The sequence below is a fragment of the Gordionus sp. m RMFG-2023 genome, chromosome 3 (genome assembly GCF_954871325.1).
Source record: "Gordionus sp. m RMFG-2023 chromosome 3, tfGorSpeb1-WG-v2, whole genome shotgun sequence".
Taxonomy (NCBI): Eukaryota; Metazoa; Nematomorpha; class Gordioida; order Chordodea; family Parachordodidae; genus Gordionus; species Gordionus sp. m RMFG-2023.
Window position 1 is genome coordinate 34,661,777 of NC_088777.1, and position 27,333 is coordinate 34,689,109.

General features: G+C 26.3%; 1 protein-coding gene and 1 long non-coding RNA gene across 5 annotated transcripts in view; both read right to left on the reverse strand.

Moving 5' to 3' along the window:
- The window catches only part of LOC135926585 (3-phosphoinositide-dependent protein kinase 1-like), a 40,584-nt gene extending 28,714 nt beyond the window's left edge, over window positions 1-11,870 (reverse strand). Inside the window, exons 1-3 of the mRNA XM_065462512.1 lie at window positions 11,554-11,870; window positions 11,470-11,512; window positions 11,281-11,427 (exon numbers count right to left, since the gene is read on the reverse strand). Coding sequence (XP_065318584.1) covers window positions 11,281-11,427; window positions 11,470-11,512; window positions 11,554-11,844 — 481 coding nt within the window. The 5' untranslated portion in view covers window positions 11,845-11,870. The remainder of the gene's footprint in view (window positions 1-11,280; window positions 11,428-11,469; window positions 11,513-11,553) is intronic.
- Window positions 11,871-21,843: 9,973 nt separating this feature from the next.
- On the reverse strand, window positions 21,844-24,445 carry LOC135926259 (uncharacterized). 4 transcript variants are annotated; one of them, XR_010571817.1, is made up of 5 exons: window positions 24,390-24,426; window positions 24,180-24,268; window positions 23,940-24,103; window positions 22,406-23,379; window positions 21,844-22,345 (listed from the first exon to the last, which is right to left on the reverse strand). It is a non-coding gene; the product is annotated as an uncharacterized LOC135926259 (long non-coding RNA). The 4 variants fall into 4 exon arrangements; XR_010571814.1 differs by having other exon boundaries at window positions 23,940-24,268; window positions 24,390-24,445; XR_010571816.1 differs by having other exon boundaries at window positions 23,894-24,268; window positions 24,390-24,445.
- Window positions 24,446-27,333: the final 2,888 nt, after the last annotated feature.

A 27,333-nucleotide genomic window follows, 5' to 3' on the forward strand; every position in this document is an offset into this window, starting at 1 on the left:
ACCAAGTGCGAGGACCTGGCTTGGGAATTTTTTTAATATTAGGCATAGGTGTAATATTTAACACAGAATATTTATATGGCCCTCAGGTAAAATCTAATTTAAATATATTTTTATTAAAAAAAATAGTATTCACTCTTAGTCTTAATGGGTTGGCCTTGGTTGGAGTGAGCTAGGTTAAAATAGACTAAAAAATAGATATGGTTTTTAGAGATTTACCTATCTCCAGGCTTGGAAAATTACTATCGGTTAGGCAGGTTTGAGAAAATTTTTTTATAAAATTATTATGGGTTGGGCTGGGCTTGGAAAATATTTTTATAAATTATATTGGGCTGGGCTTGGGGAAAATTTTTCAAAATTATTATAAGCTTGGACGCTTGAGAATTTTTTTATTATTAATCATAGGTCAGACATTGGCCCAAAATAAATTTTTTTGCAGGTCTGGGCTTGTCCTGATCAAAAAACCAAGGCCCATGAAAATCTGAATTTTGATTGTATTTTTAAATTCATTATGATTATTTAAATATTTTATTTCAGTTCTCAACTACCAAAATTATTATGATCTTTCATTGGGCTTGGAAGAATTTTCATAATTAATATGGCTTTGGATTTTGCCTGGAAATTTTTTTTAATATTAAATATTAAGGTATAAGTAATCAGTAATATTTAACAAATAATATTGGTATTATCAAGTAAATGTTTTAAATTTATTTTTACTCAAACCATAGCACTTAGTTTTAATGGATTATACCTGGCCTGAAGGGATGAGGGGGTAAGAAGAATAAAAATTGGATATTATTTTCAAATAACAGGTAACATTTTCATTCCCCGTCATTTTTGACGGGCTATTTACTAGTTAAAAAATAATAATTAACTATAAGGTGTTTTAATTTTGGTTAAACTTTGAGCCGAAAATAAATCTGATTGGCCTCGAGGTGCGTGTCGAATTTTCAAGAGTCACCAACCTTAACCTACTTAGCCTCTCAGAGTACAAAAAATTTATTATATTTCATACCAAAGAATGATTCGGCATTAATTATTCTGCTATTTGTACAATACAGGTTATATTACAAAAAATATTAACTATCATAATTATCGATAAAAAAAGTTATTCATGATGAGATTTTAAATTAATTAACTGCTGTCTAATTTATTATTATAAAATTCAAAAATCATAGAAAAGGAACGAAGTTTAAATTTGAGGGTTTATAAAATATTGGTTATGTATATAAATGTCTAGTTATTATTAGGGGTATTTATATTTTTTTAGAATCAGGCCGAATATTATTCGTATTTTTAAAATCACGGTTATAGGCCGATATGGTTAAATTGGCCTATCGAATTAGGATACGAAATACGATATTAATTATGAATCATAGAAATTTAAAAAAATAAATTAAATACATTAAATTTAGAACGCCCCATTTGCCTTATTATTTATATTTATTTTCTTTCCGATGGTTGATACTTTCAATTCCGATAGGTAAAACAATCTAAATTAATTATTTTTTCTATGATTGATAAGAAAAGAAGATTATTTAAACAGATCAGAAAGAAAGCGCCTTTAATTTTTTTCATGTTTCCTAATATTTCAAAAAACATTTGTTATGCAATCGTAGGCGAAGCCCAGGGGGTTGCCACCTTTAGATATTTACCTGTTCTCGTGACATTAAGCTAAAAAGAAATTCCTCCCTATATACCCCCTTCTCTCCCTCCTCTATTATTTTAGAAAAAAAAGAAATGAAAACCCAAAAATTCTTTAAAAAATGTAACAAAGCCAAAGAACCCAATGTTCCCTCCCCCTTAGCAAAATTCTGGTTGGGCCTATCTGCGGAATCAACTTTATCAATAAGAATAAACATACAATAAAATACATTACGACTGTCATTTGAAAAGCATTTTTATGGCTTAAATTAAAAAATCAAAGAAATATTTTTGTGGAAATGGAGACTGAAAAATATTTTATAATATTCTTTCTCAAATAAACTTGAGTTTTTTTTTAGATCATTTGCAAGATTTTTAGCTTATTCTATTCCCTTTAGACATTTTCCCCATAATTTACAAAAGGATAGGATCAGCTTGTATCGTATAACTAGATTATATCATTTTTATTTATTTTTTAAATTCAAAGGTATTTTACTAAAGTCTGTTTTTAACTATTGACACAAATGAGGAAAATAATTAGCTAAAGAAATTATAAGAATTTAAAAGAAATACTTAACTACTTTAGATCTATGGAAATGAATTCGATTCAAAAATAATACATAATTTTTTTACCCCATCGTGTAAATTTAAAATATATAAAATAAAATCTCTCATTTCGGACAATAAACTCATTAAAAACGAAATTTTTTAAATCAGGTAAATAAAAATAATATCACTTTAAAAAGTCAATAGAACCTTAAAGTTACAAAAACTGTCTATAAATCAAGTTATTAATTTTTAGATTAAAAAGTTAATAAAAATAAATTTTAAAATTATTGTTTATATATATTTCCTCACAATGATTCAAAAGAAAATGAGATTGCATTGAGTGCAATGCTGATTATTAGAAAGAAAGGTAGAATTTTGGAACAATAACTTATGATTAGAAGGTGCCATTTGAGAATATAACAAATAGGGAGTGACAATAATGATTATGATTCGAGCGCACCGCGTGATTGACTACTAAATAAGGCTACACCTTTTAAAAAAAATTTAAAAGTTTACACAAAAAATTTATTCATTAATTTAAAATTCGGACACCGGTATTTTTAATTTGTGTATTATTTTATTACATTAATAGTTATTTTTCAAATTTATATACGTTACCCACAATATACGCAATCAAGCAATTTATAATATATTATAAAATTGCCTGAAATTTATAGGGTAAAAATTATAAACATTTCCAATCTAATTTCTCAAATTTAATTTTGTATTATTAAAGTTCGGAAAGGGCAAAATTATTTGTTGAGCGCGTTTTTAAATTCGAAGTTCAGATTTTGCCGAAAATCTATTCCAATGTGTATGTAAACCTATCCTATAAATTTCAGACAATTTGGTTATGAACTTTGGAGTTATTTTTTATTTATATACTAAAATTATATGGATTTACTGATTATGTATGCACATTGCCGGTAAACATACAAAATTTTTTTAGAAGCATTTTTTTTCTCCTTTTATTGCCTTTGTTGTTTAATGTTACTTTGTAAACTAACTAGTTAGAAAGTTACCTTTCTGAAACGTAGCTATACAGCATAGTTACCAGTTAATAAAATATAAGTTATATTTTAAAAGAGTTGGGCAGTACTGCGAATATTTGTTTCTAAGATACAGGATTCTTATATATCTTTATGTGTCATTTTTTTACACAAGAATCTTTCATATTTTTTTATTTCCTCGACAAAAGATTTCTTCTGTTTATTTTTACATTAATTTCGTTGTTTTTCTTTCCTATCTTTATATTTTAAAATAAATATTCATTAATATTTTGTTCGAGATATCAACTTTATACGGGTTGTGCTTATAACCACTTACATACTTGTTATGGTTATACTTTGGTAAAACCACTCAATTATTACCTCTTGTTTTTGTTATATTTTTTCTAGTGTTTTATGTCGATTTTTAAAATGGCCCGATTAAGATTTTCGCCAAAATAACATGCAAGCCTGAAGATTTGGAAAATAAAAGTCCAAACCTTTCTACCATTTATGAGCGCGATCTCCAGCCTTACATAATACTATTTTGGCTAAGATCTTAATAGGCCAATAACTACTTATAACCTTATTTTTTCATAGTTTAGTAAAATAGGCATAAACACCATGTTGAAATTAAATGTTTTTGTTTATTATGTGTGTTCCGCTTATTATTAATTAGCAGAGTTGGGCAGGTCCTCCGAAAAAAGAATCTAGAAAAAGATTCTTTATAAAAAAATGAATCTTAGATACAGATACTAGTATCTTTTTAAAAATATAAAAAAGATACAAGATAAAAGATACTTTATCTTTTGCGATATAAAAGGATCTTGTATCTAAGATACAAGTATTCGCGGTACTGCCCAATTCCGTTAAATTAGTCGGATTGGCTGAACAAATTATAGACATAAATATCCCGATTGTTTATCAAAAATTACGTTATACGATTGATTGGATTAAATGTGCAGATACATAATTAGAAATAGTATAAATAGGAGTTTTTTTTATAATCAGGGAGACGAATCTCTTTGGATATAATTTATTATTTAATTGTAAGTACGCCGCTTTACTTGTTCTGGATGGATAAATAAAAGAGTAAATGATTTGCATCTCCAATTATATTGTTGTAGATTCTGACCTCGATTCCTAAATTGCTTGATGGTAAAAACAACTCCATTGACCCGGGCTATCCTCCCATCAGTAAGTCCCCCCCCCTCATATTACCCCTGAGCTAGCCGGTGCCTCGAATGAGATGATGATAGCCCCCTCCCGTGATGTCCACGCAACTTAAAATTATGAGCGATCTACAGTTGAAAATTATTCAATTTTATTATTTCTTGAGAATATTTATATTAATAATTGTATTTAAAATAATCTATATATGGGTAATTTCATGTCAAATCGATCAAAAAAGGCACATTTTCGGCCGACCCCTTTTAAAATTGTTAAAAATTTCTGGAATTATTTGACTCGCTAGCACACCTGGTTCCCGAGATATACTATTTATAGTAAAAAAAATATATAATATAACATATTGTAGGTATAAAAATCTCTAAAGGGCTATCTTAAAACAATAAAAATTGGCGCCAATTAAAGCCTCTAACTTCCGGTTTACCTATATTGCTACCTGTCATTTTAAGCAAAAACAGGAGTTTTTTTCGAAATTTTTTTTTTGCTTTTTATTTAAACACTTTTTATAAATATGTAAACGTTGTCAAAACCTTGGCGACGGTATCGACTCTTCTGAAATATACATTTTTACCAAAAATTGGAAAATAGATGGCTCTAATGGTTGAAAAATATTATTATCAAGGAAAATGAAAATATTGATGTTTATAAAAAAAATATGATAAATTCTGCCCCCCCCCCTACCATCATTCTTAAAAGTTTTAAATTTTTTAGATCTCTACTTTGCTACTATAGCGAATTACTTATTAACTCGATAATGTATAACAGCTGCATTAAAAAAGAATATTTTCATTATATTTTACTAGCATATTATTTTGCAAAATAAACTGTTTAAAACGATCTCTCTTTCTGCTTAATATAACTTGTCCGTTCAGATTAATTTTAAATAATTCAACCTGTCTGCAGTTTATTATTTTATCGTCTGTCTACCAATAACATTCGGGATTTGGAGAGTGCAAAAACATATATTCTAGGTGCAGATCAATTAAAATTTTATTCTATAACACAAATGGACTTACCAAATGTTAAAATATCAAAATGTTGCAACCCATTTAATCTACAAAGACATGCTTATTATCGCAATAATCTAAGAAGGATTCTACCCTGGATGACCCAAAAAAATTTACCAATCAACTTAGATATGTTAATATGCTCTTCATGCCGAGAAAAATTAGAAAACATTCCTTATACTTCAAATGACTTGATTCTCCCACTCATATAATTAATCAAGAGGCTATTGATAACATTAATATATCCCTACAATCAATATGGGAATCTCCCATTAAAAGAAAATGCTTATGTGAAAAGAAATATCCAAAGAAAAAATTATCTAGAGTAAAAAAAATTTTAACGAATAAAATTATACCATTATCTTCATCAAATGATGAAAAATTTGATGAAATTCTAGATACTTTAAAAATCAAATTCTTACAGGTTTGATTACAAATAAATATAGATTATTAACATTATTACCATCAAATTGGACAGTAAGAAAAATTGTAAAAGAATTTAATATTTCGTATCATATGATGTTAAAATCAAAAAGTTTAATAAAAGAAAAGGAGTTTTTTTTCAACACCGAATTCTAAACCCGGTAAGACAATAGATGCCGCCACCGTTGCTATTGAAAACTTTTTATAGCAATGATGTATATAGTAGATTGATGCCTGGGAAAAGGGATTGTTTCTATAATAAAAAATGGTTAATATATAACATGTATTTACGACAATCAATTGTGGATGGCCTATGTTTTAGAAAAACAAATTGAAAAAGAGGTGTTAGTTAGTTTTTGCATCCTCAAGGACCCTCAAATTCTTATACATATCTCTCCTTGATTGACAAATTGTGGATACATAAATCAAATTTTAGATGTGGTCAGTCTTTCAACTGCTACCAGACGAACATATACTTTACATATGGATGAGACAATTAAAACTATTCATCTTTTTAATTTATTTTTTTAAATATATAATTATTTATATATAACTAAATTTTGTTTCAAATATATTTTAAATTATGAAATAAATATGATTATCTATCTATATTTCTATATTATTAATAAAAATGAATGAATAATAAAAAATTTATAAGAAATATTTCATATTGGAAATTTGCATTATTAAGTGTCTAATAGGCATTTGCCCACACTGCCCCTCAGTTTAATTAGTATATTTAATAGAAATTCGAAATTTTTTAGTATAAAAATTGAAAATATCCTGTTAATGGTAAGCTAGCAATAAAATTTTAACCATAATCCGTAATTTCATAAAGCGCCATCTATTTTTTTAATTTTTGGCAAAAATGTATATTTTGGAAGATTTGATAGCGTCGCCAAGGTTTTGACATCTTATATAATATATATTTATAAAAGGTGTCAAAAAAAACAAAAAAAATTTCGAAAACAAACTCCCTTTTTTCTTAAAAATACAGGTAAAGCAATATAGGTAAACCGAAAGTTAAAGATAAATTGGCGTTGATTTTTATTTTTTTTGATAGCCCTTGAGAGATTTTTTTTACCTATAATATGATATATTATATTTTTTTACTATAAATAGCAGAGACCTCCAGGCCCGGCCCTAAGACCGGCCGTATTTTAAATTTTTTAAATATACCCGGACCGGGCCGGGCCTAAAAAATTTTTTTAAATATATCCGGGCCGGGCCTAAAAAAATTTTTTTTAAATATATCCGGGCCGGGCCTAAGATTGTTAAACCCGGGCCGGGCCGGGCCTAAGATTGTTAAACCCGGGCCGGGCCGGGCCTTAATATTTTTTATAAAAATTTTTACATTATGAGTTAATGGTTATAAGATTATATTATATTATAGTTATGATTAATATAATATTGGGTGATGGTTAACACACCTAACACCCACAGATCGATCTAATTATTAATTTCCTGCAAATTTATTCAAAGTATTAATATATTTTTTTATAATTCATATCTAAATTTTTACAACATATATTACCAAAACAATTAAATAAAGGAATATCTAAAATAAGCCTCAATATTCAAGTATTAATAATATATTTTTTATAATTCATATCTAAATTTTTAGAATATTTACCAAAACAATCAAATAAAGGAATATCATGGCACAAAATACTAATGATATAATTAATAAAATTAAAAATAATATTTATTCTTTTAGAAATACAAATAATAATTTAAAATCTGAAATATGGGCTAAATTTAACATCATCATAGATGAAAATAAAAAAAACATTGGCTTCGTACAATGTAAGAATTGTTCAAGTATATTATCTTATAATTATAAACATGGTACATCACATCTAAAAAGACATAAATGTGATGGTAAATCCATGAAAATTAATAATTTTTTTTTACACCTGAAAAACCAACCTATAAATGTAATATAAAATATTTAAAAATTATAAAATAAATTATATTAATATTGTGCAATTAGATTATATTTTCAAAATACTATTTATTATACATGCATTTTTTTAAATAGCGATTTATTTTTATTTTATAAATTAAATAGTAAATTAAATACAATATATTATATTCTCAAAATATTTTCCATTTTTATAAATTCTATATTAGTTTTATTTTTTTTAAATGCAATATAAAATATAGTATATGCTCAAAATATTATTACCATTTTTATGAATATTAGTTTTATTTTTATAAATGCAAAAAATATAGTATATGCTCAAAATATCCATTTTTATAAATAACAGTTTTATAATTTTAATAAATTCAATATAATATTCTCAAAATATTAGCTTTTTTCATGTATTTTTTAAATAATAAGCGATAATACTCGCTGAAAAATATGGTAAAACACCTCATAGGTGAATTTTTGTATATACCAGATCGAATATAATTTTAAAAAATTCCGAGCCGGGCCTGAAACTTTTTTTTAAAAATATATCCGGGCCGGGCCTTAAATTTTTAAATCCGGGCCGGGCCGTAAAAAATTTTCTTAAATCTTTAAATCCGGGCCAGGCCGGGCCGGGCCGTAAAAAATTTTTTAAAAAATATCCGGGCAGGGCCGGGCCTAAAAAATTTAAAACCGGGCCGGGCTGTGCAAATGGTGCCTCTGCAGGTCTCTGATAAATAGTTTTTGAGATATAAGCATTTTAAAAATTTCAGATGCCAAAGTGGTCTTTTTTGTACCTAATCCTGGCTACGCCACTGAATAGACCTCTCTTTATAAATTCAAATCAAAAGTAATGATTATATTAGTTTTAATATATAATATTTAAAATCAAATTAAAATGAATTTTTAGTTATAACATTTATATAATTTTTGTATTACTTAAAATATGCAATTAATACTATTCTTAATCAAAGTACTGTGTATTATTTATATTTTGATAATATCATCATATTTTTTAAATACTATTATTTGCATAAAAATTACTTATATTTTATGTAATTGTTAAATTACATTTTTTTTAAAATAGAGTTTTTATACAATAAAATTTTTAATATTATAATCTGTATAAAATATCTACATTTTGAAATTTATTTTAAATAATAAAAATTAATACATTATTAAATAAAAAAATGTTATTTATGCTAAAGTATTTTCATATAATAAATAAAATCTATAATGAAATACTCTCTAAAAATTTGTTAATATTTAACAACCTGAAATATAAGCAATTAAGTGTTTATAAAAAATAAGAGGTTTGGGGGGCTTGGGAGCCCAAAAAAGTTTTGAAACCTCCCCCCCCCCTTCCCCAATGAGAAAATCCTGGCTACCACTGAATTTTGTATTAATTATAATTGTTAAATATTTTATTTTTTTAAATACCAATATGTGCATCAAGAATTACTTATATTTTATTGTAATCAACTTTTTTTTAAAATACAGTTTTTACAATAAATTTTTAATATAATAATCTGTATAAAATTTATATATTTTGAAATTTATTTTATTGTATATTATCATTAATAAAATAAATACAGAGTTAAATAAAGGGATGTTATTTATATTAGAGTATTTTAATAATAAATAAAATTTATAATGAAATTCTCTGTAAAATTTTGTTATATGCAAAAATTTAATTAAAATAAGTATTTTTAACATAGAATAAGATATATTGAGCAATCATAAAATATGGGAGGTTTGGGGGGTGGTGAATTTTTTTCTTTCAACACTGAATGGATTGAATCAATTTACAATTGAACACTAAACATTGATAAAATTTTCAGAATAATGCTTTCAGTCACCTATTAATCATAAATTTGACCAAAATATTGTTATTAATATTTTTCCATTTATGCTGGCCAAAAGTGGTTAGACACTAATAAAGTACAAAATATTGGTCTAGAATTAGTATCTCCAATTGTTCAGCCAACTTTAACAAAGATGATAGTATTTTTGACCCTACCGAAGTCTGGATGAAAAGAAGTATGTGGGCAAAGCCCCCCAAAAAATTATTTAACCCCCTCCCCCCATAGATAAATCCTGGGTATGCCACTGATTCCTCCTTAATTCTCTATTCTATAAAATAATTTATGAAATTACTTCTATTCAAAAAAGTGAATGAAAAAAATCTTAAAAATCAAATAAACCACACTAGACACATTTCATTTTATAATCAAATTTTCACATAAAAAAATTGGTTATAAATTGTATATAAAAAAATTTAAAACAGGACACTTTTCAAGGATGCTATAATTTGTGTGTATTTTAATAAACAATTGCTCAACCTTTGATTAAAATAGGAATTATTATATTGTTTTTCAATTTCATTTTAACCAATCTATCTTATTTTGTACACATTTTCTAAAGATGCCACAAGTCCGTTTGACTAATTTTTTCACGTTAACACTACAAAATTAAAGAGTATCAAAACTATAGCTAGAATCAAAATTATTACCAGATATTGAGTCTCATATTTTGAAATATGATAAAAAGTTGACTTTTTATATTGATGATACCATATATTTTTTAAAATGTATTTCGTTTTTATTATAATTGCTTTAAGGCTTCTAGATTCTTTGTTCATTATGAAGCTTGATATGAATTTTAGTATTTTGCTACTAACTTTTGTATTCTTACTAGTGATCTACATCGGACATAATTTTTCAAGTTAGAGCTTATAAAAGTTTAACTTTTTGTGTAGAACTGCATCATAAAATGAGTCAGATTCTTTTCAAATTTTTGAAAATATAAATTGATTTAAAATATAATGATATAAACTATTTTATTTCTATTAAATAACCCAAATAGATCAAATCAAAATTATTTTGAAATGAAAAATAAACCTAAATATATTTAGACATAATTGATTATTAATCTCAATTTAAATTCTATAAACTAATATTTATCCAAGGCATGTTATTTTTATTTTGTTTGAATAACTAGTTATTGTTTATTAACTGGAAAAACTGATTGATGAATTAGTAAGTACTAATCATGCATTAAATATTGGCTTACACAGATATTCAGTGCTCCTAGAATTTTATTAGTGTAATGTCAATATTTTTTGTCATTAACACATTTTTCTTTAAACCGTCTATTGATTTTGTATAATCTAAGAATTAGTGTTTCTAAAATAGTTCACTTTATGCAAAAAGTGTGGTTCATAGTTTTCTATTTGTTTGTAACTTTTGTCAATCGCAAAATTGATTGAAAATTAATAAGTACTAGTCAGGCACTTTCATATACCCCCCCCCCACAGATAAATCCTGCCTATTATACTGATTTTAATCAAATAAGAATTGAATAATTCAAATATTTGTTTTTAGTCATAGATCTCCCAAAGTCCTGGGCATTTAAAAAACCAAGCCAAGTGTAGAATTTAAAAAACAGCCAAGTGCAGATTTAAAAAACCTTGTAACCAGGCCAGGTCTCTGATATAAATACTAGTTCAAGGATATAAAGAATACTTAAATTATATTACAATCAGAATTCTTACAAAAATAATATAAATGATTACATAGTCGTTCAAAGTCTTGGAATGTACAATACAATTTGACAAAAAATGGATGTGGATTTGCATTTAAAGCTTGTAGAAGTTCTTTTTCTTTTTTAACGCAGGATTGTTTATGGAGTTTTATAATATGTCTTTTATCCATAACTTTAACTAAGCAGAGAATGAATTAATAATATTGTGAAAATCAAATACTTGCATAATATTTTAAGGTATGAATATCTCTAGATTTATAAACCTATATTTTAAAAATTAATATATAAAATTATTATTTTTTACTGTTGAAAATGACCCTTCACCTATGATTTTAAAAAAAAAGAAGTCATTGGCAGTTCGATGCAGAATTTGTCCAGGCTTAGGCCTTGGTAATTCCTTATTATTGGATATTAAATTTTCTTTTACATATGGATCTTCAAAAGTACATTTTTTGCCATGCTCATCTTCATTGGTTAATATAGATGAATCTATTTTGTTGTTATTTACAGGTTGTAAGGTGTCGATATTAAAATTATTTATATTTTGGTCAGAAGATGGCAGAATCTTATTTGAATTATAAGTTAAAATAGACATTAATGCATTGTTAAATGCTCAAATAAAAATTCTAAAAAAATATGAATGTATGTAACATTGGGAAATACTTCATGATGTTGTCGAAGAAATAACTGTTAGCGCAATTTATAATTATAACATGAATTTTCTTATCTTATATACATTTGAATCATGGTCAGTACATAGATAGTTACATCTAAAGAAAGGTTTTAGTACTTGTGGAACTCTAATTATGGACATATATAGAACTGTAATGATCTTGCATTTGTGAATCCCTTAGTTACACCTAAAGAAAGGTTTTGGTGCCTGTGGAACCCTAATTATGGACATGTTTTTAGAACTGTAATGATATTGCATCTATAAATCCCTTTTAAGGAAGTAGCATTTATTAACTATAATGTAGATAAATACATCTTTTTTTTACACATTTACCTTTAAACTGGAATAGTTACATTTGATCTATTTTAACTTTGTTGTGTATATCAGATAGATCTAAAAGACCACACAATTTGGTGTAATAAATTAATAAATGATTATTTATGTATATTGTATATTAAAAATAGAATCGAACATTCGAAAAACAATCAATAAAAATTTCATATCAAAAATAAATTGAAATATAAATTAGTAGTCGTATTGTTTATAATTAGTAGTTGGGATTACTACAAATGGCGACGATAAATGGAGAAAATAATTCCTTAAATGGAGATAATAATTCCTTAAATGGAGAAAATAATTCCTTAAATGGAGATTCAAAAAAAATAGCGGATTTATCTACGATTAAATTTGATAAATTCGAGTTGGATACTTCTATTCACAGATATTTTTTTCAATGGGAAGCCAGTTTTCGGTTAAAAAACGTAAGCCCATCTGAATGTCAATATAAAGATATATTTTTAACATTTTTTGGCAATAAGAATATTGAGTTGGTGGACCGTTTATGTTATCCTGATTCGATCGAAACTTTATCTTTTAAGGAAATTAAGTCAATATGTTTTAAACTATTTAAACCGACGTCAACAGCTTTTGCTTCTAGATTTGATTTCGTTAGATTACGGAGAACAACTGAAACCATATCTGAATTTGCAAATAAAATTAGAACAATTGGAAAGCGTTGTCATTATCTTAATGATATTGACGAGCGTTTACGTGATCAGTTTATGGTTGGCATGGAAATACCGGGATTGGAAAGAGATCTTAGAGCTCTATATCCCGACGGTCTTGATAGAGATAATAATGTACTGACTTTTCAATTTATTCTTGATCTGGCATTAGCTTCTGAGCGAGCAGATAAAGAAATGGCAAATAAAAATATGCCAGTTGTTAATAAGATAAATGTTAATAACAAAAGAAATGATAATGATAATAATTATAAACATCCAATAAAAACGACGACTACAATTGATAAAGGCTATAATAAAGTCAAGTATAATAATACATTTGATAAAGAGAATAATAACTACAATAATAATAATGATAAAGATTATAATAAACTTAAATGTTATAAATGTGGTTTTATTCATAACCGAGAAGTGAGATGTCCAGCTACAAATGCGGCATGTAATAAATGTAAAAAAATTGGTCATTTTGCAGTTTGCTGTAAATCAAAGAATTTAAACTATATAAGAGTGTCATCAAGTGATTCTATTCATAATATTTGGAAGATTCAACAAAATCGAGAGAATCGAGCAAAACTAACTGCAGAGATAAATGGGTTAGATGTTGAATTTGATTTTGACACTGGTGCACAAGCGTCATTGATAGGAATTGATATATGGACAAGTATTGGGGGACCAAAAATTAGGCCAACCAGTCTATTGACTGCATATGGTGATCATCCGTTAGACGTCAAGGGCGAGACCCAAGTCAATGTTAGGATTGGATCACAGACAAGGACTCTACCAGTGGTAATAATGAATACAACTGGGGTGCCTCTTTTCGGATTACCATGGATTATAGCATTCAATTTAGAAATGCCTCGTCAGGTTATGATTAAACAAGTACGCAATTTGGTCAACAATATTGAAAAAGAAAAATGTTGCATAACACTAGATTCTAGAATTCGAGATTTGATTAATAAACACCAAGAAATTTCGGAAGAGAATCAAGATTCTAAACATGTTTTGGATATTCGAAGTATTAATTTAGATGATATGCAATTGTCAGAAAATATTCTACGAAAAGAGTCGAAGCAAGATTTAATATTAAAAAAAGTAGCAATACATATTCAGCAAAGTTGGCGAAACTTTGATCGTCATAAAGATAAAGAAATAGTTAATTTTTATAATCGACGGGAAGAGCTTTCTGTCAATCGTGATATTATAGAATGGAATGGGAGATTGGTTATTCCTAATAAATTAAGAAATGCAGTGTTAGGAATGATTCACTGGGGACATCCTGGGGAAAATGTAATGAAATCTATTTTTAGATTGTATTGTTGGTGGCCCAGATGTGATGTTGATATAGAAAATTTTATCAAAATATGTTCTGGATGCCAGAAAAATAGACCATGGTTAGAAGTTGATCTAATGCAGAATACCTCTGCTGATGCTATGATAAAACGACTAAATAAATGGTTTGCTAGGTTTGGAATACCCAAGTACAGTGTGTCAGACAAAGGACCACAATTCTTATCAGGGGAATTTCGTAGGTATTGTGATTTAAATAACATACGTCATATACGTTCGGCACCCTATCATCCAAAAACTAATGGATTAGCTGAACGTACAGTACGAACTTTGAAAGGTCGGTATTATGCAACGAGAGATTCAATTAGCGATCCCAAAGAAGCTATGACACAGGTTTTAACAACCTACCGATTGGGAGAGCATAGTTCCACAGGGAGATCTCCTGCTAAAATTATGTTTGGGAGGCAATTGAAAACAAGTCTGGATTGGATCCGACCAAATGCCGAACACGAAATAGTAAGGGCTAATGATAAACAAAGCCTTCATCATGATTTACATTCAAAGGAAAGAGAATTTGAAATCTCACAACCTATATGGTTAAATAATGAAAATACCAATGGTTGGAGAGAGGGAGTAATTAAAGAAAGAATAGGACTTTATTCTTATATTGTTGAATCTTCCGGGAAAACATTACGGAAGCATGCAGATCAGTTAAGAAATCGTTTAGTTATCCCAAATCATGAAAGTTCTTTGGAAGTTACAGAAATGGTTGTGCCAGTGAATGAAGCAAATACAAACACAAATACAAATACCACATTACGTTGCTCATCAAGAAACCATAAACCTACAAATAGGTTTATTGAAGAAATCTAACTTTAAATTGTTTGAAGGAAATGTAATAAATTAATAAATGATTATTTATGTATATTGTATATTAAAAATAGAATCGAACATTCGAAAAACAATCAATAAAAATTTCATATCAAAAATAAATTGAAATATAAATTAGTAGTCGTATTGTTTATAATTAGTAGTTGGGATTACTACATTTGGTTATTGAACATTTCATTCCACTCTTGATTGTATATATCTACATTATTTTGTAGTTTATAAGTTTACACAATTAGATACATAGAATATCTTTATTCTTTATAAAGATTAAAAGACATGAAATTTTATATTGAAAATTTTTTATTCCACTCAGTAAGTATAAAATAACCATACAATTAGATTTATTATAATATTCTACACTTCCTTTTGCAATTATAAGTTTACTTACACATATACCTTCTAAACTGGAATAGTTACATTTGATCTATTTTAAATTGTTGAGTAATATCAGATCCAAAGTTAAGTGAAGGGTCACACATTTAGATATATTGAATTCCTTTTTATTGTAAATATAAGAACCAAAAGATCACACAATTAGGTTATTGAATAATTCATTCCACTCTTGATGGAATATATCTACATCCTTTTGCAATTTATGAGAGCAAAGGATCATCTAATTTTATACTAAATATTTTTATCCCACTCAATTCCCTTTAAAGCTGAAATTGTTACATTAAATTGAACATAGACTCTGATTACTGTATTGTATGGGTTGAATCATTAATAAAAAAATAACACTATATCTTCTGTTCAGGCAAATTTTTTATTTTAATCATATTTATTTACAGATTCTATGAACATTAAATCTCAATAGTGATAGTAATCATCAAAACTTACATTAAAGAATTTAAACTTAAAACAGCCATCACCCACCTTTAAAGTAATTAAATTATACTGTAGTTCTAGGGTATAGGCTCTTTTTTACCCCATTCCTTTTTACTAAGCCTATAGAGGTTTAAGCAACTTTTTTCGAAATGTTGCGCCTACAAGTACGTGCGGCTTGCCCATAAAGGTGTGAAGGGCTCCTCATTTTTCTTTCCCTAATTAACTATCCAGTTTGATGGATTTTGAGGAAAACCTAGCGTAGCTCTGTTGTACCCACAACCAGAGGGCGAAAACGCTTTTATCACGTATCACGTATTTGTCCTTGATATATAGATTTAATAAGCAATTTCTGTTAAATCCATTTTAGAGGAATCAAATATTGAACTTTTCGGAAAATAGGATTTCATTAGAAATCCAGTATCATATTTTTAAAAAGGATATTTATATCAATTACAATTTTTTTTTTAATGGATAACAAATATTTTTGATAATATGCAAATTTATTAGAAATTTTTTTAATTCCTTATCAATGTCCAATGCTATATAAACTATTATAAAAATTAAAATCTTAACTTGCTTTATGGGAGGTGTAGGTGGGATGTAGGATACACCCCCCCCCCTCCCTGCGATTAGCAAGTCTTTGTTAATATAATCTTAAAAAATAAACCTAATTCCCTCCAAACTCCCTATCTCTTTCTCTTTTCGTAAAATAAATATAATATCAATAAAAATAAATTATAAAATAAAATAAAATATTTAATTTTCAGAAAAAGAATTCTAATTAAAAAAATTATATCAATATTTAAAAAAATTTACAACTCTACAGGCCTGCAATTAATATGTCTCAAGTCATTTATTAAAATTTACGACACGTTTAAATTAAACACCTGTCGTGTTTGTTATCAAATCAAGATCATAAAAGTAGAAAAAAAAAATCACTAAATATTGATTTCATTAAATATTCAAAATCTTTTTTAGAAATCAGGCTCGAAATCTACAAAAAATGGAGCCATTTATCATTACTATTTGCTGGTTTTTTAGATTTCTATAGGTGCTCTAAAGATTTTTGAATTCTTTTTATACTTATAATATTAATGGATCAATCTATTTTGCAGTCACATACTTTAAGGCCGACAAAATTCGAAGACTTAATATTAATAATAAAATAGCATTGTAGGGTGATTCATTAACTCCCCCTATCACATATCTCTGAGTTAAGACATCACTATGATAGATTAACTCTCCCTTTGATAAATAGAAGGAGGGAGTTGATTAATAACAAAGATCTTAATTACAATGTAAATTGATAGGGAGAGTTATATGATTATGCAGTTTTTTTTTATATTACTGAAATTCTTGTAAATTTAATTTGATATTAAATTTGATTTACGAATTTAAATTCTGAATCGAATTTTAATTTTATTTATCTAATAGTTTCATCCGAATTCAAAATTTAAATTCTAAAAGTAAAATATTTATTTATTAATATAGTATAAAAATTATAAAATAGTGAATCTCGATGTTATCAATTATATTTATAGTTACATTAGATGTAAAACCTACCCAACCTCCTATATTGGCGATCATGAGTTAACAAGAAACCTTAAAGTCAAATGTGCCAAGTTTTTCTTAGAGAATGATAAATTATACCATCACCTATATAATGCTGAAGTTGTCTCACTCTTTAGCCAACAACAAAAACTTTTAGTCTCATTCCATGGAGGATGTGAGACAAATCTCACAGAAATGTCATTATCAGGACACTTTGAAATCAACAAGACATATGATCAAGGGCATCGCTAGCCTTTACAATCTCAGGGGGCTCAACTAAAAAAAATTTTTTAGGAGCTTCGCCCCCCATACACCCCATTGCGGGCCTTCGACCCGTTTTGCCCGGCCTTCGGCCGGGTAATTATACTTTTTTAAAATTTGCTAAATCTGAATAATTATTCTGAATTTCATATTTTGTCATTTATTATATTATGCCTACAAAATAAACTAGCATAAAAATAATTAAAACAATATAAGACATTTCTAAAAATATTATTTTTTAATAAAAAATCTATTTATTACAGTATAAAATATTTTCGATTGCTGATATAAATTTTGCGTCTAAAGAATTACAAGTGATAAAAAAGGTTAATTAATTCATAAATATATCTCATTTAATAATGGTTTTTAAAAACAATATATTATGGAAGCTAGATAAGTAATTGAGAAAAAAATTGTGAGATTAAAAGATTATCTTCCATTTTTAATGATATATTAACAACTAAACAGTTGACCTATATTGCTTATAAAATATGCAATCGTATGCTCTCAGCAGCTGTAATAATAATCTTAAATTACATAGCCACACAAATAATAGATGATGGTTAATTTGCAGTAATAGCCATGACACTTACTATATTAACTTATATCAGAATTTATTATGCTAGATAAATTGATAAAACAAAAACACTAAAAATCTTTAGAAGAAATTATGCAAATGTAATAAAGCCTTAAGTTATTTACAAGCCAGGGATGCCATATTAGAAATGAAACATTTTGTAACTATAAAATAAGAACTAGAGTGATATGATATGATAAAAGAAATTAATTAAGATTTTGTATATTATTGTGGCACCACCTCTAATTGGTATATTATATCCTAAAATAGTAGTAGTTTGTAATAATATCAAAAATATACTAGTATTAAAAATTTAACTCAAAACTGTTTTTCAAATAAGAAAAAAAATAGCTTTCCCAAAAACACGTAAAAAAGGGAAGAAAAGTTATCTAATTTATTACATCCATTCTGGGATAAATAATAAGATGTTAAATTTTTAAAAATATTTCTAAATATTTAGATGGCGTTAAATATTTAAAAACAATTTATTACTTATATTTATTATCAAAAGCATTTATTAGTAAAATTTATTAAAATATTAATTATAATATATTATATAATTGTCAAATACGTCTGTAAAAGTGGTATTTAACCTAATCTTTTATAACCAATTATATCTAATAAAGTATTATAAACTAGATGTTTACTTACTTTTTATAAATAAAACTCTTACTTATTTGGATTTGAACCTTGAAAATAATCTTAAGAAGAGGCATGGTAGTTAAATTTAAATATCAATAATATAGTTGATTAGTGATTTTGAATTCGGCTAATTACAATATTAAATTTGTTAATTTTCAATTAATATTTATTTAATTATAATTATACTAGCTGATAGCCCGTCAAAAATGACGGGGAATCAGAATTTTATCCTTTATTCAATGATAAAATAATAAATCTTACCTTTATTTAACAATGGATGAAGAGGTGTGATTTAGAAATTTATATTTTTTAGATGAAGGGATATTCTAAAATTCATTATTTATATGAAGTATATGGTTAGTAATTTTCATTTATGTGCACAATAAAAAATCTTTAAATATTTCTTATTCATTTGTATTTGTAATTTATAATCTGAAAAATATATTTTTGCTAGATGAGAGCATAACTTATCTTCAAGTAACATTTGAAACAGATATTAAAAATGGACAAAAAAATTAAATAAATTCAATGATAATTTATTGAATGTATAGATATAGAATTTTATATTTTCCTCTCTAATCAGAACCTTTATAAAGAATTGGAATGTTTGATGAAAATTAAAATGTTCCCAAGTCAGATTTAGGAAAGTCTATATAGATTTTTATAAAAAAATAAAAATGTTTCTTTAAATGACTCAAAGTTGTTGAGCCAATTTTGCAACTTTAATTGTTTATTACAAATAAAATCAGACGTGCTGAATATGCAAAACTTGCTCTTCATCAAAAATGGGTCTAATTTCTTTTATATCCCAATCTTTCACCAATGTAGTGAACTGCTATTATAGCATGCTTTTTTTTCTATATCAGCTCATAATGCCAACGTTGAAAAAATCTTTTCTTTAATCATTAATAAAATGAGAGGAATAGATTATCTATATTTATTCTTCCATGATTTCTATAAATTTTTAGAGAAAAGGTCAAATATATTACGGAAAATATGGAATAAAAAAAATATGATTTGTAAGTTATGATATTTGTAACAAATTTTTTACCCAGATACAATGGTTTTTGTTCTCACTTCTTATAAAATCTGCACTCATCGAGAATCATTTATAACCTTTTAAAACCTTCCTAAATTAAAAAAGACCTGCCATCATAGATTAAAATCAATTATGGGGCCAAACTGATTATCTCATAAAACACTGTGGTAGTTAATACCCCATTGCAATGGGCTATAGCAAAAATAATTGCCAAGGGTCAAAATCCAGAGTCTTAACTTATTAAGTATACGTATCAATTAGGATTTGGAGTTAAGGGAGAAGGGAAAATAGCTTCTCATGCTATTTGTTTATATCGCCGAATTGACGTGGAACCATAAAAATTACTTTTTTAATATGTTCAGAAATTTAAAGAAAAACAAAAATATATAATTGTATTATCACCAGAGGTCTGCAAATGACAACAATTTTAGGCCCAATAAGAATTTAATTAATGCCCATCTCAAGTTTTACTTAGCCTAATTTCAATTTTTTTACTAAAGTTGTCTGACCTTATATTATATATATATTTGCTCTGATATTTCATAGAAGTGATAATTCCTAAAGTATAGTGATTTTAATTTAACCACTCTCCAATATTATAAATAGTGTTTATTTTGGTGTACAGCAGCATATATTTTGGTATAGGCCTTGATTTAAAAAAAAGCAAAATGCATGATATAATAATGCATAAAAATTATTTGTTAAAAATTATACTTTTGAAAAATGAAGGATAAATGGGCTAATATTACTAATATCTCAACATCATCTGATATTGATATGGCATCTCTGAATTTTAATTAATTAGGTTTTAAAAGGTAAAAAGATTTTTTTTAAATAAATTTAAAATATAAGAACTATTACCTTGGTATTTGTGATCTTATCAAAAATAAAATAATCGAAATTTAACTTTGAAGCCAACTCTCCTTGATTCAGTCCAGATGTCATGGGCTCTAATGAAAGTTTACACATCAAAAATAAAATAATTGAAGATTTTAATAAATATTGTTTCCTTTGGTGTTGAGCAAATATTTACTACTAATATCTAAACATCATCTAATATTGATATGGCATCTAAATTTTGATTAATTAGGTTTTAAAAGGTAAAAAGAATTTTTTTTATATAAATTTGAAATATAAGAACTTTTACCTTGGTATATGTGATTTTATCAAAAATAAAATAATTGAAATTTAACTTTGAAGCCAACTCTCCTTGATTCAGCCCAGATGTCATAGACTCTAGTGAAAGTTTACACATTAAAAATAAAATAAATGAAGAATAGTGTTTACTATGGTGTTGAGCAAATATTTCAAAAATATTATCTAGATAAAATTTGTTGAAAAAAGAATATTTTACATGCAATGGCAAATTTGATATGGATATTGTGTTTCGCCATATTATATATCACATGGGAATTACTAATGGCTTAAAATTTCTATGATAATTATCATTGGACAAATGTTTTTTAAAAGAACTCTATTGGTTAAACTTGATTGACGTTTTTTGAGGATTATTATAATAGATATTATATTTTTTTTAATTCATAAATATATTATAACCATGTCAAATTGACGTATATAATAATTCATAATGTATAAATAGACCTGTGCGTGTACGAAACTATCGGTGGCCGGAACAATTTGTAGCCTGTCCCCGGCGCGCCAATTTTTAGCCTCCGTCATCAAAAGCGGCGTAAATCGGCGCAATTATAAATTTTTATAACAAATTTTTTTAATTGCTTAATAATTTTTTTAAAAAAAAATAAATATACACTATTCTACAGATATCTCGGCATATGTTTTGATCTTTATTTAAGAGAAAACTCACAATAAATCCAAAATCGATTTCGTAATTTTATAATTATCATATATAAAAATGATTTTATTTAAATTTTTGGATCTCCTTGAATTCAACGTCAATCCAGCGGTAGACAAAATTTTTTCACTGGGTATGCTAGTAGCCGGAATACAAAGAATTTTTTTGGCGAGCTGGAAAGATTGGTTCACTCTTCTTTTCTCTCCAAAAATTTAGAACATCCATATCTTGTGAATGTCGTCTTCAAAGAAGAATATGGTATTCTTGTTCTAAGTCACCTAACGTGGAATCATAATTTATATTTGTTGAATGTTTATTTGCCAATTTTGTCAACTTGAATTTAATAATTCCTCTCGATCCTCAATAGTTATATTTACTATCTGAATATCATCATTCTATATAAGTTTAAGATGTTTTATTATAAATTCTGAAGCTCAGCAATCTTGTTCTACTATATACTATGACACAATTGTCAATTTTTGAAATCTTAGATCTAAAGGAGGAGAAGCCAATACCTAGATAATTTTTGAAATAAAAAGTGAATTAAATAAATGAACGTACTTATATATTATTACTTGAAAATCACAAACCGGAAATCGTAGCGCAAGTTTTTTTTAGCATATTTTCCTTAAGTGAAATGATTTCAGAACTATCACTGTCATTTACTATTAAATGTGTTTCAATTTCACCTCTAAAAAGTAACGCCAAGTTTAACATAGGCCCTTGTACTGATAGAAATTCGACAGTTTCTTTAATTTTTAAAAAAAATGCTAAAAGTTCTTCTACCAGATCAGATTAATAGTTTGATAATTTGAGAGTTTCCCAATTCTTTTCAAAACATTATTAATTATATTCTTATTTAATCCACATATGGTTTCTAGCATAATTAATATACTATGCCAACGTGTTGGGACGTTCAATTTTAAGGTTTTGCGTGGAAATATTGTTATCATTATCAATGGAATTGCCAATTTAAAATCAGGTATCTGGATATGGATCAGTGCTATCATGATCTAACATGTCTGATGTTAAATCTATTATACTTAGGCATTTTCTTTGATCTGCCTCGAATTCAAATTCAACTATTGTAGTTTTATATATTAGAACAGTAATAATTCCTATAATTATTTTGATGAGATTTTCAAATAAGGGTACCTTTTTAATACCATCTACTGTAACCAGATTGTGTAAACCATGACCCAAACATAAGCGATGTTCATATTCACCTAATCAAACACCCTTTCTAACATTAGACCCAGCATCAGTGACCATTTGTATTTTTTCTTTTTTAAATTAAATTCCTCTTCTATTTTATCAATCTCAATTGGAATAGTTTCACCTGTGTGTTTTGGGGTTATATAATGAGTTGCTAAAATAAAGTAAATCATTTCAAAATTATCTACACATATAGAATGTAATTGATCAAAATTTTGGCCTTTGAGTTAATTTCTTATTGTACATGTGTTTTCATTGATAGGTAAACATTATTAATAGCAGTCGGGCTTAGTGTTGTCCTGTCTGGCAAATCAGAATTGATAACTTAGTATTTCTAAAATAAGTATTATGAAAAGTATAACATAAAATCATTATCTTTAATTTATATTAGACAACAAATTAGGGAGAATTTATCAAGAAGAAATATATTTGTTAAAAATTTATTCTAGGTTGTAAAGCTACACAGAAACATAGATAATGAATATGAATTATCTAATATTATTTAAATCATTCATGTCTATGTGTAATCTTATTGTTAGCATGGCTATCAAATTCAACTATTGTAAACCTTCCTCAGCAGCAAATGCTATTTCAATAAAACAAAAAAGACATAAAGGTAGATCTATTATAGATAATATATCAATTTTTTTTCATAAATTTGAAACCATCAAAAAATCTTTCATTCTTATATTATCAATTGATTGAAAAGATAATGTACAACATAATAACACATAGTTTCTTATTAGGCATTTTTAGAGGTTTTAGAATTTGTCTGAATTTTGATTAATTAGGTTTTAAAAGGTAAAAAGAAATTTTTTTAAATAAATTTAAAATATAAGAACTTTTACCTTGGTATTTGTGATCTTATCAAAAATAAAATAATCGAAATTTAACTTTGAAGCCAACTCTCCTTGATTCAGTCCAGATGTCATAGGCTCTAATGAAAGTTTACACATCAAAAATAAAATAATTGAAGATTTTAATAAATATTGTTTCCTTTGATGTTGAGCAAATATTTATTACTAATATCTAAACATCATCTGATATTGATATGGCATCTGAATTTTGATTAATTAGGTTTTAAAAGGTAATAAGAATTTTTTTTATATAAATTTGAAATATAAGAACTTTTACCTTGGTATATGTGATTTTATCAAAAATAAAATAATTGAAATTTAACTTTGAAGCCAACTCTCCTTGATTCAGCCCAGATGTCATAGACTCTAATGAAAGTTTACACATTAAAAATAAAATAAATGAAGAATATAGTGTTTACTATGGTGTTGAGCAAATATTTCAAAAATGAATATCTAGATAAAATTTGTTGAAAAAAGAATATTTTACTTGCAATGGCAATTGATATGGATATTGTGTTTCGCCATATTATATATCACATGGGAATTACTAATGGCTTAAAATTTCTATGATGATTATCATTGGACAAATATCTTTTAAAAGAACTCTATTGGTTAAACTTGATTGACATTTTTTAAGGATTATATATATAGATAATAATTTAAATCAATGAAGCCTCAACTGTTAATGCTAAATTAATATTTAGTGGGTGATATTAATATTCTATTTTTAACACAGAATTTGATTGCAAGCTGACATAGTGAAAATATAATTTATAAGTATTAATCTAATCTAATAATTAAAATAATATTCATTAGAATAATTTAGATAGACTTATTCATTTTTAAATTATAAAATTAAATCTTTATATTACTCAATTGAATTATAAAAGAAATCATTCAGTGGGAAATCAAGAAAATTTATTTTTAGTTCAAAGGGATATTAAGGAGCATTAAAAAAATTTTTTTGCTTCAGGGGGCTATTCAAATTTTAGGAGGCTCAAGCCCCTGCGTGCCCCCCCCCCTAGCGAAGACACTGCATATGATAAACTAGTTGGTATATTTACATTATTTATAACATAATTTTACAAACTGGTTTAAGTATTGTTTCTTAATTTTTATGAATATTACTGATAAATTCAACAATTTAGAAGCAAAGTTACAGTACTCAATATAAAAATCTCTTTCAATTGATAGACTATTTTTTAAATATTGCTCAGTTTTAATTGAAGTATTGTTTCTAAATTTTTATATATGATAAATCCAATTTATAAGCAAGGATACAGTACTTAATATAAAAATTGATAGAAATTTTTTTTAAATATTGCTTAGTTTTAATTGAAATATTGTTTCTAAATTTTTATGAATATTACTGATAAATTCCACAATTTATAAGCAAGGATACAGTACTCAATATAAAAATCTCTTTCAATTGATAGAAAATTTTTTTTAAATTTAACTTTTAACAAATTTCTTTTAACATGCTTAAAACTTTAATAAACAACATAGCATAATTATATCATTTAGATATTGGTAGCAAGGAATTAGCAAGATGTCATTGTGTTGATTGATCATATATAAATTTAAAGAATTAATCTTAAATTTGAATAGTTAATCTTATATTATAAATTGATGTGTTTGATATAATTTAACTATTCACAAAAACGTGATATTATATATTTTTCAATTAACTTTTTTTATATATATATACTATGTTTTTAGATATAGTAGAGGAGAATATATATAATAAAATATTTAACAAATTGTTTTAATCTTATTTTCACATTGACTTTGTAAAATCATGCGACCTATGTCAAAGATACAATTCCCGATTTGACAAAACAAGTTTCGAAATGCAGTCTATTCCTATTCCATCTAAGGTATAAGAATATATATAATAAAATATTTAACAAACTTTGTTTTAATCTTATTTTCATGGTGCCCCGGTTACGGTGGTACGTTTTTCGTTTTTCTTTCTTTTTTAAAAAATAAAATAAAGTTAAATAATAAAAGTTTAAAAAAAAATTAAAAAATATCCTTACCTTGATTTCTTTTGTAAAAATAAAAAGCAAATTCGTCGTTAGATATTGGAGATGATAAAAGGACATATAAAATTTTTTTGACTTTTCTTTTCGATAGTCAAAATTTTATCCAAATTTACAAAATTATAAAAGGTAAGAAAAAAAAAATTAGAAAAAAATTTATTTAGAATAAATATAACTTGTTAACTTCTTGTTTCTTTTATGGCGCCCCGTTACGTCTTTGTAAAAAAAAAAAAAGAAGAAAATATATAAAATTTGCCTAAAATTAAAATAAAAAAGTAAAAATTAAATTAAATTCGAAATTTTGATGACTACCTTATTTATTGATTTGACTACCTATTGTGACGATTGTTTAATCCATTGAGATGACTCTATTTATATGACTACCTATTGTGACATTGAGATGACTCTATTTATATGACTACCTATTGTGACGATTGTTTAATCCATTGAGATGACTCGATTTATATGACTACCTATTGTGACGATTGTTTAACCCATTGAGATGACTCTATTTATATGACTACCTATTGTGACGATTGTTTAATCCATTGAGATGACTCTATTTATATGACTACCTATTGTGATGACTATCTAACCTATGGAGACTGCTTAACCTATGGAGATGACTACCTATTATGACTACCTTATCTATTGTGACTACCTAATCTACTGAGATGACTATCTAACCTATGGAGATGACTACCTATTATGACTACCTTATCTATTGTGACTACCTAATCTACTGAGATGACTATCTAACCTATGGAGACTGCGTAACCTATGGAGATGACTATCTATTATGACTAGCTTATTTATTGTGACTGCCTAATCTATTGATATGACCAATGCCTAATCTATGGAGATGTTAGCACGTTCTTTCATGCAAAAAGCTTCTTTCTTCATGGTGTCCAGGCTCTGGATGTTGGACTGGAATATGATAACCAGCACCTAACCTAATGTGACAACCTAGGAAGAACTGATATGGAAGTTGAACGATAGGTTATGAATTCTATTTTGTGAGACCAATGATGATTACTTATTACTCTAATCCACGTAAGAAGAAAAGTTATTTAAAATTAAAATTTTATGCCAGGATAAAGGCATGTTATAAATTTTTAAAATCACTAAAATGTAAAATCATAATGGATATATTTGAACACACAAAAAGCCTTTAAAAAATTATTTACTTAAATTCTTAGTGAAATATTATTTTTTGATTTCTTGAATGATGACCAATTGTTGTAAATTAACAACTAATCCTAAAAATGAATTCTTAGATATAATTAAATATAAACCATTATAAATCCTAAACAAGAAGATAAAACTTTAATTTTAAATATATTAAAGTGTAATTAAAACATATGAATTAAAAGGGATTGATTTAAATAA